General features: G+C 37.3%; 1 protein-coding gene and 1 pseudogene across 4 annotated transcripts in view; one reads left to right on the top strand and one right to left on the bottom strand.

The window, feature by feature from the left end:
- The window catches only part of LOC138840684 (F-box/WD repeat-containing protein 2 pseudogene), a 29,632-nt pseudogene extending 27,705 nt beyond the window's left edge, over window positions 1-1,927 (bottom strand).
- The window catches only part of Plpp1 (phospholipid phosphatase 1), an 82,420-nt gene that overhangs the window by 28,370 nt on the left and 37,400 nt on the right, over window positions 1-16,650 (top strand). The window contains exon 2 of one of the 4 annotated variants that reach the window (XM_070041174.1): window positions 4,414-4,568. The exons of 2 other annotated variants lie outside the window; for them this stretch is intronic. In XM_070041174.1, the coding sequence (XP_069897275.1) occupies window positions 4,414-4,568 (155 nt within the window). Of the gene's footprint in view, window positions 1-4,413; window positions 4,569-16,650 lie in introns of those variants that run through there. One more of the 4 variants, XM_070041177.1, reaches the window with a different exon arrangement.

The raw sequence follows: 16,650 nt of genomic DNA, 5'->3' as shown, positions 1-16,650 counted from the left end.
CAGTTTGTTTTCCCAAAACAAGCTTGAGAATTTTTTTTGGTGTGTGTATGTTTTGGGGATTGAACCTAAGGTTCTTTTTATTTTTTTGGCTGTAGTGGTGCTTTGCTAGTTAGGTTCTCTATCGCTAAGCCACACCTCCAGGCCCCCCCCCCCCCCCCACCTTTTTGTCTTTATTGTTATAATTACTCATTGACAGTTCTGAGGGTTTGAACTGAGCCTCACCCTTGCTTTATTGGTGTGATACCACTATAACACCTCACCAGTCCTTAGAGATCCTCACCCTTCCTCTGCCCTCTCCTCCTTTCCTCTGCTTATACTCTGTACTGTGTTTGAACTTAGAACTTTGAGCTTGCTTGAAGTGGTGCTGTGGCTCAAGTGGTAGAGTGCTCGCCTTGAGCTGAAGAGAGCAGGGACAGCGTGCCCAAGTCCAGAGTTCAAGCCCCACAACCGACAAAAAAAAAAAAAAGAACTTGGAGCTTACTAATCAGGCACTTTGTCACTTGTGCCATGTCTGCAGCCCTTAGTGTACAATTTTCATATAGACTTAAAATAGACTCTGTAAATAACGCCTTTGTTAAATTCTCAAGCTAGCCACTTTAAGGTATCATCTGTTCTCTACTGATTGCCTGACTAGCCTAATTTCTCCTGCCTCCAGAACTGGAGTATCTCCCAGTGAACATGCTCTCTGACAGTGTATCTGTCATCAGTGCCAGGAGCCAGACCTTTCGCTTCTAGATGAGTTTGGAGAATTGAAAGCAGGAGGAAAATGAGGTTGTGTTTTTCCTGTCTGTTTCAGGTTCTCCTTGAGATCATAGCTCCTGTCAAGCTAATAGCTTCCTGAGTTTTCTGTATTTCAATGAAGGCCAGTAGCCCAGGCTCCCTGTTTACAGGTCTATGATGTATAAGTAGCAGTTGTCAACAGCAAGGCAAAGACATTTTCAAAACTAAGTAAGGCAAAGTTTACCAATTTAAGTGTCGTAACTGGTGAAGTCTCAGGTCAAATACTGAACTATACTACGCCTTGGCTGCAGGGGTACTTTTATCCACAGAGACAATGTCATTAAGCACTTGCAGTTGATTTCTCTTGCAGTTGGCCAAATCTTGATCATGGTATTTTCTGTACTTTGAGGATACAACTTTCAGGGCTTTTAAGAGTGACTTGACTTTGCACTTCCATAAAACCATTGTAGTGATCCAGTCCATGTACCCTGTGAGTGTGGTGAGGTGTATCTTGGTAGATAAAGCCTAGTGAAGTCTGAAGGGTCATTTATCAAAATACCAATCAGTTCATCATTGAACTCTGTATTCTAATACGTGCTTGGTCCTAGCTCAGAAACTCCATTTGCCAGCAACCCATACTGTTGTCAAAGGAGCCACAAGTTTCTGTCCATTGCATGTACCACTGAACAAGGGTGATTTTGGATGCTGTAAACACACTGCCTTGTACACACATCCCACGGCTATGACCCTGTGGAAAGAAGTCTATCTTTGCAGTAAAGTGCATATACTCTGGCACTATGTCCAACTAATGATGAGGTCTCAAAGGATTCATGGTCCTCCAGTTGCTTTATTCTGAAAGTAGCCTTCACATAAATCCTATCTGCAGACTCACCAATCTGCCAGCCCAAATTGTTACATATAGTCTGCCATGTGTCTGTACTGGCACTTATCACTTCTTTCACTGACTATAAAGATGAGGTAGCGACTGAAGATAATTTTAGGCTCCAGCAGTTTTAACAAATAGATAAATGCTAAGGGAAAGAGCATGGGGGAATTCTGCTGTGGAGAATCTCTAAGTTATTGAACAGATGGCTGAGCTAGACTACCCCCACTAATCAGGTAATCCAGAGTTTCATTTTTTTCTAAAGCCCATTTGAGAAAGAAATATAGCAGAAATGTTATTAAGCCATGTGCCCTTCCTCTTCATAGGGGAATGTTTACCTGAGTGAGTATATTCTGGTCTGGCTGGAACTTCATGCCATGGGGTGCTCGCACCAAGGAGGCATAGTCTTAGATCTTTCAGTAAATGGATCCACATTGTAACTGCTGTGGCCTGGACATGTGAGTGCTTGGGTTCCACAGCCTCAACTATTTAAATGTCATAATGAGATCTATAGGGAAAATAGTGAGCAAGTGGGAATTAAAGTCAGTCTAGTCTCTTTAACGTATAGATTTTTATTCTTTTATTTTAAGGGGGAGGATGGGAAGGGGAAACAAAGGAGGAGGCTACAATGCTTGATAAGAAATGTACTCATTATCTTGCCCATGTAATTGTAACCCCTCTGTACAGTATTTTCACAATTAAAAAAAAGTAGATTTAACACTTGTTTGTCTTTGCTTCTATATAGTAGAGATTAATATTTGTTTCCTGATGATGACCTTTTTCTTCTTAGAGTCTTTATTGAACTCTCACTGTCCTTGATGTATTATCATTTGGTATTCTGTATTTACCTAGATAGGTACTAGACAGTTCATTAAACTTTGGCTTTTAAGTCACAACATTGTTCTTCCTTTTTTCCTCCTCCCCCCTCACTTAATGTTTGCAACTAAATAAGGTAGATGTATTCCCTACCCTCTAGAGTGATAACTAACTGCAGTTTCTTTTCAGTCTCTTTCCATGATTTTACTAGGAATTATTAGTTCTTGCCTGACTGCACTGTCCCTCTTATTGTTGACTTAATGCTTTTCCTGAGAACTGTTTCATCCTCCTGGCTTAAATTACAGCTTTTAATGCTAACTTCTTCTGATCTTTACACTGAATTTTATTCATTTATCTACTTACTAAATTTGAGTTCAGATTTAACTGTGTGCCTAGTAAAAATGATACAAAGATAATACGGTATTTGCCCTTAGATTTGCTGAAATATGTATAGAAAGCACCTTAAAATCTAGTGTTGTAGACATATGAAGAGGATGCCATGGAACAGATAAGAAGTGATTCAAGCCTGTATTCCAAGGCATTTTGGAGGCAGAGGTGAAGGTATTGTGGCTAAGCTGAGCATAAAAAGTTTGTGAGTTAGTCTCAAGTAGTGGCTGGGTGCTCTCAGCTATGGGGAAGCACAGTGGCTGAGAGCATTGGTGAGTGCCTGTTACCTCCATTGACCCAGGGAAGCACAAGCAGGAGGATTGCAGTCAAGCTGGCCTAGCATAAAGTGAGGCCGTATCTTGAAAATAATCAGCGCAAAAAAGGTTCTGGAGATAGGGCTCAAGTAGCAGAGTTTCGGTACCATGTCCTGAGTTTAATTTCAATACCATGGGGAAGGAGAGACTGTCTTCCTTGCCATAGTTCTAACTTGTTACTCTAGCCATATCATTTGTATCATGGAAGGACATATATTCACTGACTGTAGAAACAGCCTGTCAGTAGCCTGTGTTGGAATCCTGGTTTTCCCATCTATAGTTTCAGTAATGTTTTCATTTCTCTAACCTGCAATGGTTAGTAAGAAATGGGGGTGCCTTGTAGGGTCAAGGTAAGGATTGAGTTAGTTTGTGTTAGTTTAGTGACTGGCATGTGTGAGCATGCAGTATTTGTTGGCCATAAAATGTCTTATATCTTAGAAACTCCTTGCTCATTCCCACTGCTCATATTGATGCACTCTCACGTTGCACTTGCATCCTTCAGCCACTAAATGCTCTCTTCCTTTTTGCCTGTGCTTTACTTGCTGTTTCAAGTTCAACTCAGCTGCCTCCTCTTTAATGTCTTTTTTTAATCTCAATTCATATTGACCTCTGAACTTCCAAATTTTCCTTATACTGTTTTTAATAATTGGTCTATTTTCATGGCATATCTCTGCCTTTTATGCTATTTCTTCTTATGTATAGTAAAAATACTATCAACAATTACTGTCACGGTCAAGATATAGAACAGTTTCATCATCCCCAAAAGAACCTATCTTGGTGTTTCTTTTTAAAGAACTTTGTAATAAATTCATTTCTAAAAGTTATCTTTGGAAAACAAAAGGCTTATTTCTTTCCTTCTGCCTTTACTGGTTTCTGTTTTTTTAAACTCTATTATTAGTTTAAGTTCTAATGTGAAGCAAAGTTTTATATTTATTTATTCTTTGAAATGCTGTTAAAATTATTTACAGAATTTTGCATTTTTCCTTAAACATATTTAAGACAATCAATTTAGTTAAATATACAAATAGAAAACCTTCCTGTTTTTTCATCTTTATTTTTCCTACACCAGTTTTGTTCTTCTCCATGGCAGTTTGTTTCCTGATTGTGCCTAAAGTCAGAGGGCAGTGAAAGCAAATGGATACGCAAATGTTGCATGGTTGCATCAGTCTCACTCTTGGGTATTGTGGAATACTGCTCTTATGGGTAAAATTTGCATCCCATTGAGTAGCCTTTACTTCCTAAAGGAGTGAATTGAATTTAATAATGTGTGTCTTTTTCTCCCTTCCCCAACAGCTTCCATGCCTATGGCTGTTCTAAATTTGGGCCAAATATATCCATTTCAGAGAGGCTTTTTCTGTACAGACAACAGCATCAAGTATCCGTACCATGATGGTACCGTCACAACCACTATGCTCGTCCTATTGGGGGTTGGCTTACCCATCTCCTCTGTAAGTAAATTAATAAGTAGGTAGTGATGCGTTTGTTGTGCTTGGAGGTTGGATGAAGTGATGGAGATGGCGGGGGTAAATCCAGGTTCTTTCTTCAACTTGCTATTATGGCATAGTCGATTGAGGAATAAGCCTTACTGTTTATTAACCTATAGGTGATCTTTTCAGTTAAAGGTAGATGTGACCTAAATAACTTGTCATCCTGAAGAATTATAGAATGCTTATTTTAGAATGTAAGGGCCCATTTAAACCATAAGCCAACTCCTCTCAGTTTATGAACTTGTTCAAGTTCAGTAGGCTATTTTGTGACAGAATTGAAACTCAAGATAATACTTGCTTTATTGTAGTAGCAAATGGAAATTGAGCTCATAAAAATTCTTTCTAGTCTGAAAAAACAGCAATATATATAATAAAGTATAGAATACATTAAAACTATTACTGTTTTTAAAGTGATAGTTACAGAGTTTATCAATTTGTAGGATAATATTGGATTTTACTATTTTAGATAAGTGGAATCTTCCATTCTAGATCAGATCTCAAACTAGGTTAAGAGTGCCACTTGGGATATTGTGCCTACTTTATCCTTGGCTCTGGTTTCTGAACCTTATCCTTTGTCTTTTTATGTGACTTGGAAATAGAAAAAATCTGTAGCAGGACAAAGATTTACCTTCTTGAATGTCTTAGGAGTATAGCAGATCAGCCATTATTTCTTCCTTGACCTCCCTGACTTCTGTCAGTTGGCTTCTCCAGGCATTTAGAATATTTTAGTTTTTCAGTAAATCCAGCAGCAGTCTTGTTCTACAGTAAGAATGGCTGGCATCTTTTCCTATTTTGCCTCAGAATTGGCTAAGAATAATAACTGAATACTTTGGTTTTCCAGTTCATATATATATCTGGGTTCATTTTTATTTACTTTTTTACTGTTATTTATTTATTTATTTAATTTTTTTTTTGGTCGGTCGTGGGGCTTGAACTCTGGGCTTGGGTGCTGTCCCTGCGGTCTTCAGCTCAAGGCCAGCTCTCTACCACTTAAGCCACAGTGCCACGGACTTTTCCTGCCCAGGCTGGCTTTGAACCGTGATCCTCAGATCTCAGCCTCCTGAATAGCTAGGATTACAGGTGTGAGCCACCGGGCCCGGCTAATTTATTTTCTTAATGGTCTTCAGCAACTATTATTACTTTAGTGTCATTATGAATACACTACAAATTGTTTTGTGCCTTGTTTTTTGTCTTTATGACATGTTTTTGAAATACTTATCAAAATAAATTTGAACACAATAAGCAGTTTAACTAAGAGTGATAGTACATGGTATACATTCCTGAGTTCTGGGAATATCCTATGAGTTTATTGTTGAAATAATTGACTTCATTTATATTAAAAGAAGTCATTTTAACTAGCTTCTAGGCCTTAAATGTTCTGATGGCATATACTAAAATTCCTATGGTATATTTATTAGTTTTAATAATTTATGAATAATATAATATATTATGTGTAATACCATGTATAGAATATTATTTATTTTCAACAAAATGAATAGTTTGATGAGCGTTATACACAACTTTATAAATTGATGATGTGTACTCGGATTTAGGATGATAGAAAAAAAGTCATGACAAACATTTTGTAGGGGGAGGCTGGGAAGGGATGTGAAGGGTAAACCAAAGGAGGAGGCTGCAATGCTTGGTAAGAAATGTACGCATTATCCTGCCCATGTAATTGTAACCCCTCTGTACAGTATGTTCACAAATAAAATTAAATTAAAAAAAAAGAAAGAAAATTTACATAACTAAAAAAAAAACATTTTGTAGAGCAGTGACTTTCTTTTCTTTTCTTTCTTTTTTCTTTTTGCTTGCTGGTCGCATGGCTTGAACTCATTCAGGGCCTGGTCCCTGTCCCTGAGCCTTTTTGTGCTCAAGGCTAATGCTCTTATCACTTGAGCCACAGCACCACTTCCAGCTTTTTCTGAGTAGATTATTGGAGATAAGAGTCTCAGGGACGGGCTGGGGAGGTGGCTCAGTGGTAGAGTGCTTGCCTTGCATGCATGAGGCCCTGGGTTCGATTCCTCAGCACCACATAAGCAGAAAAAAAAAGCCAGAAGTGGCGCTGTGGCTCAAGTGGTAGAGTGCTAGCCTTGAGCTGAAGAGCTGAGGGACAGCACCCAGGCCCAGAGTTCAGGCCCCACGACTGGACCAAAAAAAAAAAAAAAAGAGTCTCAGGGACTTTCCTGCCTGGGATGGTTTTGAACACAATCCTCAGATCTCAGCCCTCTGAGTAGCTAGGATTACAGGTGTGAGCCACTGGTGCCTGCTGAGCAGTGACTTTTAAAATTTGAGTACCATAATTTTTTTTATTAATGTATTTTTTGTTTCATTAGTTATCAGAAAAGATGTCAAATTTAGAAAACTAGATTTTTATATTATTTAGTTTAAAGTTTCTTTGGGAACATTAATGATCTACTTTGGATTTAGCCTGTTTTTCCTTATTTTTCCTTATTTTGGTCTTCTTTTTCCTTTGGTAATTCCTTATAAAGGCAGTTCATTTACTTTTGTAATCATGTTTTTAGAAGAGGGCAAAAACTTGAATCTTCCTGCAAACTTTCAAACTGAAGATACAGCAACAATAAAGTTAATATGTATCTGGAGTTCAATATGTATAGCTTGGAAATGGACAATTCTTATGTTTATTTGATAGGTAATTTTAAATCAACTGATTGTTGAGTAGTTGTCTTCTTTTTGTGAGTAGTTGTCTTCTTTTGACTTTGATTTCTGTAAGTAAGTAAAAACTTCTGTAAGTAAAAACTTTTCCTAAAATAGTGTAGCTATTGCTTCTGTTTTTTTGTTTTGTTTTGTTTTGATTTGATTGTGTGTGTGTGTGTGTGTGTGTGTGTGTGTGTGTGTGTGTACGTACAGTGTATCAACCTCTTAATGATGCATTGTATTATTTGTGACCCAAACTACATCATTACAAACTAGGAATGTATGTGGAAAAGGTTTAATCTCTTTACATATTTTATAAATTAATGATAAATAGATGAATGACCCAAAGAAAAATGCTCAAAGAGTATGTATCAAAATTTGAGGGGAAAATGCTGCCAAAATATAAAAAAATGTAGTTTAAAAGATTTATGTTCCTAAATGAATTGATATTAAAGCAATATTGAGAAGAAGATTTGGTCTGATTAACAAAATGGCTCATGTATCTTTTTATGAGGGGTAAAGTAATAACATGAATAATTTTTATGGCTAAGTAGCATTAGGATCTCTCCTGAATGATAGCAAGAGAACAATTAGCATTTATTGCAGTTTATATAGCATGGTAAGATTTTTTTTTAATTTATATATTTTCCGGCGGTGGTCCAGGAAGTTAGCATTCAAATAACTTATTATCCACATTTGTCTTCTTTGCTTTCATGATGACATAGGTATTATGTGGCTAGTATTCAGTAGGCAACAAAAGATATTTTACTCAGAGTATATGGACAATCTGATTTGCTCACTTACCATATCCTCAGTGCCAGATACAACACTTAAAATGTAATAGATATTTAATAAAATAGAAGTAGAAAAATTTAACTACAAAGCATATATTTTTCCTTAAGAAAAAACCAGAAAAATCTCAGTAGTTAATATAAAAGTAATAGAGCTCCAGTTTTTATTAGCATTGTATTCTTAGGCTGGGGGGTGGTAGTTCAGTGCAGAATATTTGCTTAAAAAGTGTGAAGCCCTGGAAGTGGCGCTGTAGCTCAAGTGGTAGAGTGCTCGCCTTGAGCTGAAGAGCTGAGGGACAGCACCCAGGCCCAGAGTTCAAGCCCCACGACCGACCAAAAAAAAAAAAAAAAAAGTGTGAAGCCCTGGGTTTAAACCTTAGCTCTGAAAATAAACAACAGTATGTACTCAATAGTTACATGATTTTTTTTTCTATTGCTTAGTTATATAAAGTAAAAGTTATCAAAATATTTATATGTATTCTATAAGTAGATATAACAAATACCTAAATATGCCATATCCAAGCATTTAGCACATTTTTTATATCAAAAAGCTAATTGCTTTTTGCTTGTGACAATTGTCTAAAGAAAGAACATTTTTCGGGCTGGGAAGGTGGCTCAGTGGTAGAGCGCTTGCCTTGCATGCCTGAGGCCCTGGGTTCGATTCCCAGCACCACATAAGCAAAAAGAAAAAAGCCGGAAGTGGCACTGTGGCTCAAGTGGTAGAGTGCTAGCCTTGAGCTGAAGAGCTGAGGGACAGCGCCCAGGCCCAGAGATCAGGCCCCACGACCGGACCAAAAAAAAAAAAAAATTAAATTAAGAAAGAGCATTTTTCATAAGAACTTATAGAACCTTTATTTTCCACACAGTTTCACATGATGATAAATAAACAAGAAACTTTTCTCAAACTGAAACCAGCCTTCACATTACCATATTTCTTGAATACTAATGGGCATTTATTTCCCCTACATTTTAAATACCCTTAGCAAGGAAACAAATATAATAATATTTTTTCCCCCCCGAAGAGCTCAAATAAGTATCATATTAAGAGACGACTCGTAGTTAAGCTGAATTGACATGCTAGTAGATATTATCAAACAAATAGAATTAAGTAAAATGAAGAAATGTAAATATTTCATTAATTTTCCTTTTTCATAAGTGATATTTTGGAAAGTAGTTGAGGGTGTTATGTGTTTGTCCTTTTAAAAATATATTTCATTATCTTTAAGTAGTTTTACAAAGTGCTTATCACACAACATTTTGCTTTGCTTTTTTAGACCCTAAGAAATTGATTAAACATAATTATATCACTGTTGTTTGGACTTTTTTCCCCTCACTATGTAATCCATATTGGTCTCAAACTAATAATCCTGTCTCATTCTCCCTAGTGCTGGAATTACAGGTGTGCTCCATCACTTATTTGAAGTGTTTTTGATAATTCAAAATAAATCTACACCTTCGATCCAACAGTGAGTTTTACAGCACCAGAGCATGTGTAGATAATTGATAAGTTGGACTTAATTCAAATTAAAAATTGCTCTGTGAAAGATACTGTTAAGAGAGTAAATAAACTATGAGTTAACGTTTATAAAACATCTGATGAAGGACTTGTATCCAAAATATCGTGTGTGTGTGTGTGTGTGTGTGTGTGTGTGTGTGTGTGTGTGTGTGTGTGTGTGTGTGTGTGTGTGTGTGTGTGTGTGTGTGTGTGTGTGTGTGTGTGTGTGTGTGTGTGTGTGTGTATTTAGTATTTAGTAGTACTGGGGTTTGAACTCTGGGCCTTATCATCTGTTAGGTCCTCTGCTATTTAAGCTATACATCTCTAGTCCTTTTGGCTTTAGTTGTTTTGGAAGAGGGTGTCTGGTTTATGACTGTGCAAACCTGAATTTCAGTCTTCCTCTTCACATTTTCTGCTTAGCTGGGATGACTGGTGTGTACTCTGCTCTGTTTCTTATTGATTGAGATAATTTCTTGTGTACTTTTTGCCGGGTCAGATCTTGAACCATGATCCTTACCATTTCCTGGGATTATAGGTGTGTGAGCCATTGGTACTCACCCACAAAGAACTTTTAAAAGTTAACTATAAGAAAACAACCTAAATTACAAATAGAAGATTTGTGGGGCGCCGGTGCTCATGACTGTAATCCTAGCTACTCAGGAGGCTGAGATCTGAGGATCACGGTTCAAAGCCAGTCTGGGTAGGGAAGTCCGTGAAACTCTTTATCTCCAATAAACCACCAGAAAACTGGAAGTGGCACTGTAGCTTAAGTGGTAGAGCGCTGGCCTTGAGCTGAAGAGCTGAGGGACAGCGCTCGGGCCCAGAAGAGTTCAAGGCCCACGACCTAAATAAATAAATAAATAAATAGAAGATCTGACAAACACTTCAAGAAGATGTACAAATGGCAAGTTAACATATGAAGAGATATCATTAGGAATTATAATTAAGAAGTTGTGAGCTACCACTGGGCATCAAATAGTGAAAATCCAAAATAAAGCCATTTGCAAGGCCTTGGATTTCATTCTCAGTGGAAGAGGGAACAAACAAGAAGCTACCAACCATGAAAAACCATGGGAGAACTTTAAATGCATATTAACAGCTGAAAGCCAGAAAAGACTGAAAATTGAATCTGAAAAGACTATATATTGTATGATTTTTAGATTGAAAAGATTACAGATTTTATGATTCCCAACTATGATATTATGTAAAAAGGCAATACTGTAAACAGAGGTCGTAAAAATATGAGTGATTACCAGAGTTTGAGGAAAGGATATAAAAGGTGACATATGTAGAACACAGGATTTTTAAGATAGTGAAATGATCCTATGACATCAATGGTGGGTACAGGATATTGTATATTTATCAAAACTCATAGAACTACCTAATGTAAAGAATGAACTATGGTCTTTGATTAATAACAGAATATTAATACTGGTGTAGGGTTATAACAAATGTACTACATGAACATGAGATGTTTATAACAAACTGAGGGATAGGAATGGAAGAGAAGAAGTATATGATTTTTTTTTCAGTTTTTCTCTACAATTAAAACTGCTTAAAAAATAACTCAGGTGTAGCTTATTATTGGTAAAATGCTTCAAGTACCTGGGTTCAATACACACATACACACACAGAGTCATTAGTTCTAAAACACAAGATTTGCTCACATATTCTAATAAAATATCAATGCTGTTTAGTTAAATAATAGTAATGATTGTTTCAAAAGATCCTCACAGTGAATATTAATACCATAATTACCTGATAAGATTTTAAAAAGTATTTCAGAGTCGTACTTCATTTAACTTGTTAACTAATTTTGTAAGACTATTTCAGCTACATCTAAAATATAACACAATAACATAAACAGGGCCCAATGCATTTATACACAAACAAACTGACCTAAGGAGGGTATGCTTACGGAAAGCATCCAAAGGCCTAATTTCTCTGAACAACTAATGTAGTGTTTATCAAAATGAATACCAGGAAGTAGAAATATGTTTTGGGGGAGTGAGCAATGGAGGGAGCCATAGAAATGGAGGAAAGAAAGATGAACAAATGTTGTAGTCATTATATTCAGTGTACATTATGTAAAAAGTAAACTATGTACCTTGTGAGTAGGGACAAAGAGGGGAGAATGAAGTGGAGAATGAAGGAATGGTGGCATTGACCAAGACACATTATACTTATAACCTGACTTATGGAACTGTAGCCCCTTTGTACAACTACTTAATAATAAATATACAAAAAAGCAAAGGAAAAAAGATTATTTTGATATAAGGCCTGCCTGCCTGCCTGCCTGCTTGCCTGCTTTCCTTCCTTCCTTCCTTTGTCTGTTCTACCCTTCCTTCCTTCTTTACTTCCTTTTTCTTCCTTTCCTTTCTTCTTTCTCTTGGTGCTGGGGATTGAACCCAAGGCCTCACACATGAAAGGCAAGTGATCCACCACTAAATTGTCTCTCAGTGGCTCTTACCAAAGAGAATACAGTTTTATAATACTATAATAACTAGAATAGGCCTTTCATTTATAAGACTCATTAATTCAGTGGAAACTCGTTTAGAAAACATTGTACTGTAATTGTACTTTCAGTAATTGTAAATTCAGTAAGAGTTTTCAGTATGAGTTTTTATAATGGAGAAAGCCACAAAGAACTGAAATCTTAGAACTTTTTTTTGTTTGTTTTTGCTAGTACAGGGGCCTTGTACTTTCAGGGTTTTTTGCTTTATTTTAGCTCATGGCTGGTGCTCTGATGATTGAACCACACCTCCAATCTTGCATTTTGCCAGTTAACTAGAGATAAGAGTTTTGTAGGCTTTTCTTCCCAGGCTGGCTTCAAACCTCAGTGTTCAGATTTCAGCCTCTTGAGTAGCTGATATTACAGGAGTGAGCCACTGGTGACTGGCTCTTCTGATACTTTTAGTCTTATGAGTAAAAAAAATATATTTGGGACATTTGGTAAACTGTGTATGGTTCTGTTTCAAATTTCGTTATGTAATAGAACTTTGGGAAATTAAAATCTTTTTGACTACTTGAAAGAACAAAAGGCTGATTTTTTTGTAAATTCTGTATTGTGATTAAGGATTATGTAATTTCACAAATTTCACAGTATTGTGGGATAGTGATGCTAACTTAGTTTAAGAGCTTTGACAATACAGTTATTTCTTCCAGGTCAGGTGGTATGTACATTCCTTTCCTTTTGTATAACATCAGTTGTTCCCTCTTTCCCACTCATTCCCTCCCTCTCATCTCTGCCATTGAGTTGCTTAGTGCATTTTGATCAATGTCCAGTGCAGCTGATGGGTCCCCCTGTTGTATGTTTTTCCCTGATTCCCTCTAGTTCTGTGTCAAAAGGCTGATTTTAAAAGCATTCTTGTTGTTGTTGTTGTTGTTGGTTGTGGTGCTGTCCCTCAGCTTTTCAGCCCAAGACTAGCACTCTATCTCTTGAGCCACAGTGCCACTTCCCGTTTTTCTGGTGGGTTATTGGAGATAGGAGTCTCATGGACTTTCTTGCCGGAGCTGGCTTTGAACCACGATCCTCAGATCTTAGCCTCCTGAGTAGCTAGGATTATAGGCATGAGCCACCAGTGCCCGTCTAACGCATTCTTAGTGAAGATTTTATCCAAATACAGGTCCATATCCAATGATCTAAAACTCTTAGGACCAAACTTTATGGAATTTTTAAAGGTTGTATGAGCAATTTGCCTTATGTAGCAGTCTCAGCGGGGGCTATGGCAGTGCTTCATCATCTATACAGTGAAATGTGATAGTCACAGAACATGGCCTAAGTCTTATTATCATGCCTTCATTTTTTCAGGTTAGGTTTGATATGTGAGATAAATTAAGAGTTGTGGTATGAAATATTTTAAAAGAAGAGAGATTTTTAGGGTCTTAGAATAAAACATTTTGGGGTTAAATTATTTAATTTCTTAGACATATTGCCATTACCCTGTTAATGTTTAAAATGCCAAATTTAGGAGTATATTTGAAAGGGTATGCTTAAAACCACTTATGTGAAATTACTCCTTTGTGATTGGAATTCAGGATTGGTGATACAAGCCATAAGAAATAAAACATGTAGGGCAGTGCTTTTTTTTTTCTTTACATTATAAGCAGTGACTAATTACAATGAAACCCCTTTACCACTAATGTACACTATGCAAGCAGTATATTTTGCTTAGCATGAAAAAAATTCTGAAATTGATGAAATCCAGTGGTCATGTATTATCTTTTACTATTATTTCTAGTTCACTTGTTCTCCTGTCCTATTACAAACAGTGCTTTTGAAAATGTCTTACTCAGTAATTGTGAAGTATGAGCAGAAGTAGTGTCCCAGATAGAAGCCATTCACAAAATGCTTCAGTGTTTCACCAAAGCTACAAATAGCTTTGCTGTATATTGAGCTATTCAAAATACCACTCAGTATTTTACTGTGGCCAGATTTCTTTGGGCTTTATCTTTAACAGTTAAAATCTCTGCACTACTTTTGTCAGGTATCTTAAGCTTTTATATTTAGAATGACGATGAGATAAGGTCTTAAGAATGTACAAGACAGCTATGTCGAAAAATGAACTTTACAATTTAGGTGAGGGAGGGGGTGTGGGGAGTGTAGTGTAGATGAGGAAGTAGGAGGGAAGGGATGGTAGGGGAAAAACAAAGGAGGAGCCAACAATGCTGGATAAGAAATGTACTCATTACCTTGTAACTGTAACCCCTCTGTACATTATTTTCACAATAAAAAACATTTAAAAAAAAGAATGGCAGTTTAATATGTTATCATGAACTGGAAATGTATCACATAGATTATTTCTGTAATCATCACCACAATCAGGGTTCAAAGCTTTTCTATTACCCCCAAGATACTCTCTCACTGTGAGTCACTGTGACACCCCACATGAAGTAATTTTTTTTTTTTTTTTTGTCAGTTGTGAGGCTGAACTCTGGTCCTGGGTGCTGTCCCCCAGCTCTTCAGCTCAAGCCTTGCACTCTACCACTTGAGCCCCAGTGCCACTTCCGGCATTTTCTGCTTATTTGGTGCTGAGGAATTGAACCCAGGGCCTCATGCGTGTAAGGCAAGCACTCTACTACTGAGCCACCTTCCCAGCCCCCACATGAAGTATTTTTATCAGAGAAATTTCCCAAATTGCAGTACTAGGAACTTATTCCTTTCACTTTCTTGTGTGTGTGTGTGTGTGTGTGTGTGTGTGTGTGTGTGTCTTTGAGATGTTTTTGCTCAAGCACTCTGTGACTTGAGCCATAGCTCCACTTCTGGTGATTAATCAGAAATAAGAGTCTCAAGATTTCCTGCCCAGAGTGGCTTTGAACCACAACGATCCTCAGTTCTCAGCCTACTGGGTAACTAGGTTATAGACATGAGCCAGTGGCCCTCAGTCTGAATTTTGAAATGTCTACCACTGGATTTGTAATTTTTTAATCCATAATTTATCCTTACATTTAACTTCATAGGCACAGAAAAGTTCTCCAATTTTGGCTATTTTACTATAGTCTTCCATAGTTACTTGTTGAAGTTATGGTAGATCTTATCTTACAGCAGCAGCTACTTTGTATTACTTCTCAGTCAATTTCCTAGTGTACCTCTTAACTTTTTTTTTTTTTTTTTTTTTGTCGGCCGTGGGGCTTGAACTCTGGGCCTGGGCGCTGTCCCTCAGCTCTTCAGCTCAAGGCGAGCGCTCTACCACTTGAGCTACAGCGCCACTTCCGGTTTTCTGGTGGTTTATTGGAGATAGGAGTCTCACGGTCTCTCCTGCCCGGGCTGGCTTTGAACCGCGATCCTCAGATCTCAGCCTCCTGAGTAGCTAGGATTACAGGTGTGAGCCACCAGCGCCCGGCTAACTTTTTTTTTTTTTTTTTAATTCAGAAGGATGCCTGTTGTATTAGTATTTTTTCCTTTTATTGTTGAGTACTATTCCATATTATGGGTGTGCCAAAATTTATTTTATTTCTTGAGGGACATCTTGTTTGTTACCAGGTTTTAGCTATTAGGAATAAAATTGTATGAAACATATATGTACAAGAGTTGTTTTTTTCCCCCTCCCTTTTTTCTGGTATTGGGGTTTGAGCTTAGAAGATCTTGCTTGCTAGGCATGCATTCTACTACTTCATCTATGACCTCAGTCCATCTTGTGGTGGTCTTTTTATACTTTCTGACTAGCTGGGATGACAGGTGCTTGCCACCATGTCCAGCTATTGCTTGAGGTAGGACCTTGTTAGCTTCTACCAATGTCACACCAAGTTGATTACTGTGGGGGGGGGCGGTGGTGTGTGTGTGTGTGTGTGTGTGTGTGTGTGTGTGTGTGTGTGTGTGTGTGTATCAAATAGTTTAAAATTGAGTGGGTAGAAGGGTTCTTTTTCCTAATTGTTTCCTAATTGTTTCTGGCTCTTCTTGTTTATTTGCCCTTCTGCATAATTTTAAATGAGTGTGTTCATGTCTATAAAAAGATCCTGCTGAAATTTTCATAAGAATTGCATTAAATTTGTAGATCAGTTTGGGGAGAATGGACATTATTTTGTTAAGACTTCAGTCTATGAAAATGGTGTCTTTATAGCGCATCGATTTTTTAAATCACTGTTTCATTGTTTTCAGTATACAGAGTCTATGTATATGTTGTTACACTTATGTCTAAAGTTTTTCAATATTTGAGCTATTGTAAATTTTTACCCTGAAACAGGGTCTCACTATGTAACCCAGGTCTTAAACCTGAATCTTCCTGTCTCTGCCTCACAAGTTCTAGGAGTACAAGTGTGTACCATGTGGCATGACCTGCTTTGGTTTCTAATTGTTCATTGCTAGTATACAAAAATAGAATTAATTTTTTAATTTACCTTTCTATTCTGTAATCTTAGTCTCTCTTCTAATTCTGGGACTTGAGTATCGATTCTTAGGTTTTTGCTAGTAGTGGGGTTTGAACTCAGGGTCTTGCATTTGCTTAGCTGGCTCTGTCATGTGCCATACATCCAGCGTGGTGTTCTGCTAGTTATTTTAGAGATTCATTCTCATGAGCTTTTCTGACTGGGTTGACTTTGAACTGCCCTCTTCCAGATTCCCTGAGTAGTTAGGATTACAAGTATGAGCCACCAGCACTGG

The sequence above is a fragment of the Dipodomys merriami genome, unplaced genomic scaffold, assembly GCF_024711535.1.
Source record: "Dipodomys merriami isolate MVZ:Mamm:240054 unplaced genomic scaffold, mDipMer1.0.p SCAF_30, whole genome shotgun sequence".
Classification (NCBI taxonomy): Eukaryota; Metazoa; Chordata; class Mammalia; order Rodentia; family Heteromyidae; genus Dipodomys; species Dipodomys merriami.
The sequence above is the reverse complement of the archived record's forward strand: the minus strand, read 5'-3'. Positions and strand labels throughout refer to the sequence as shown.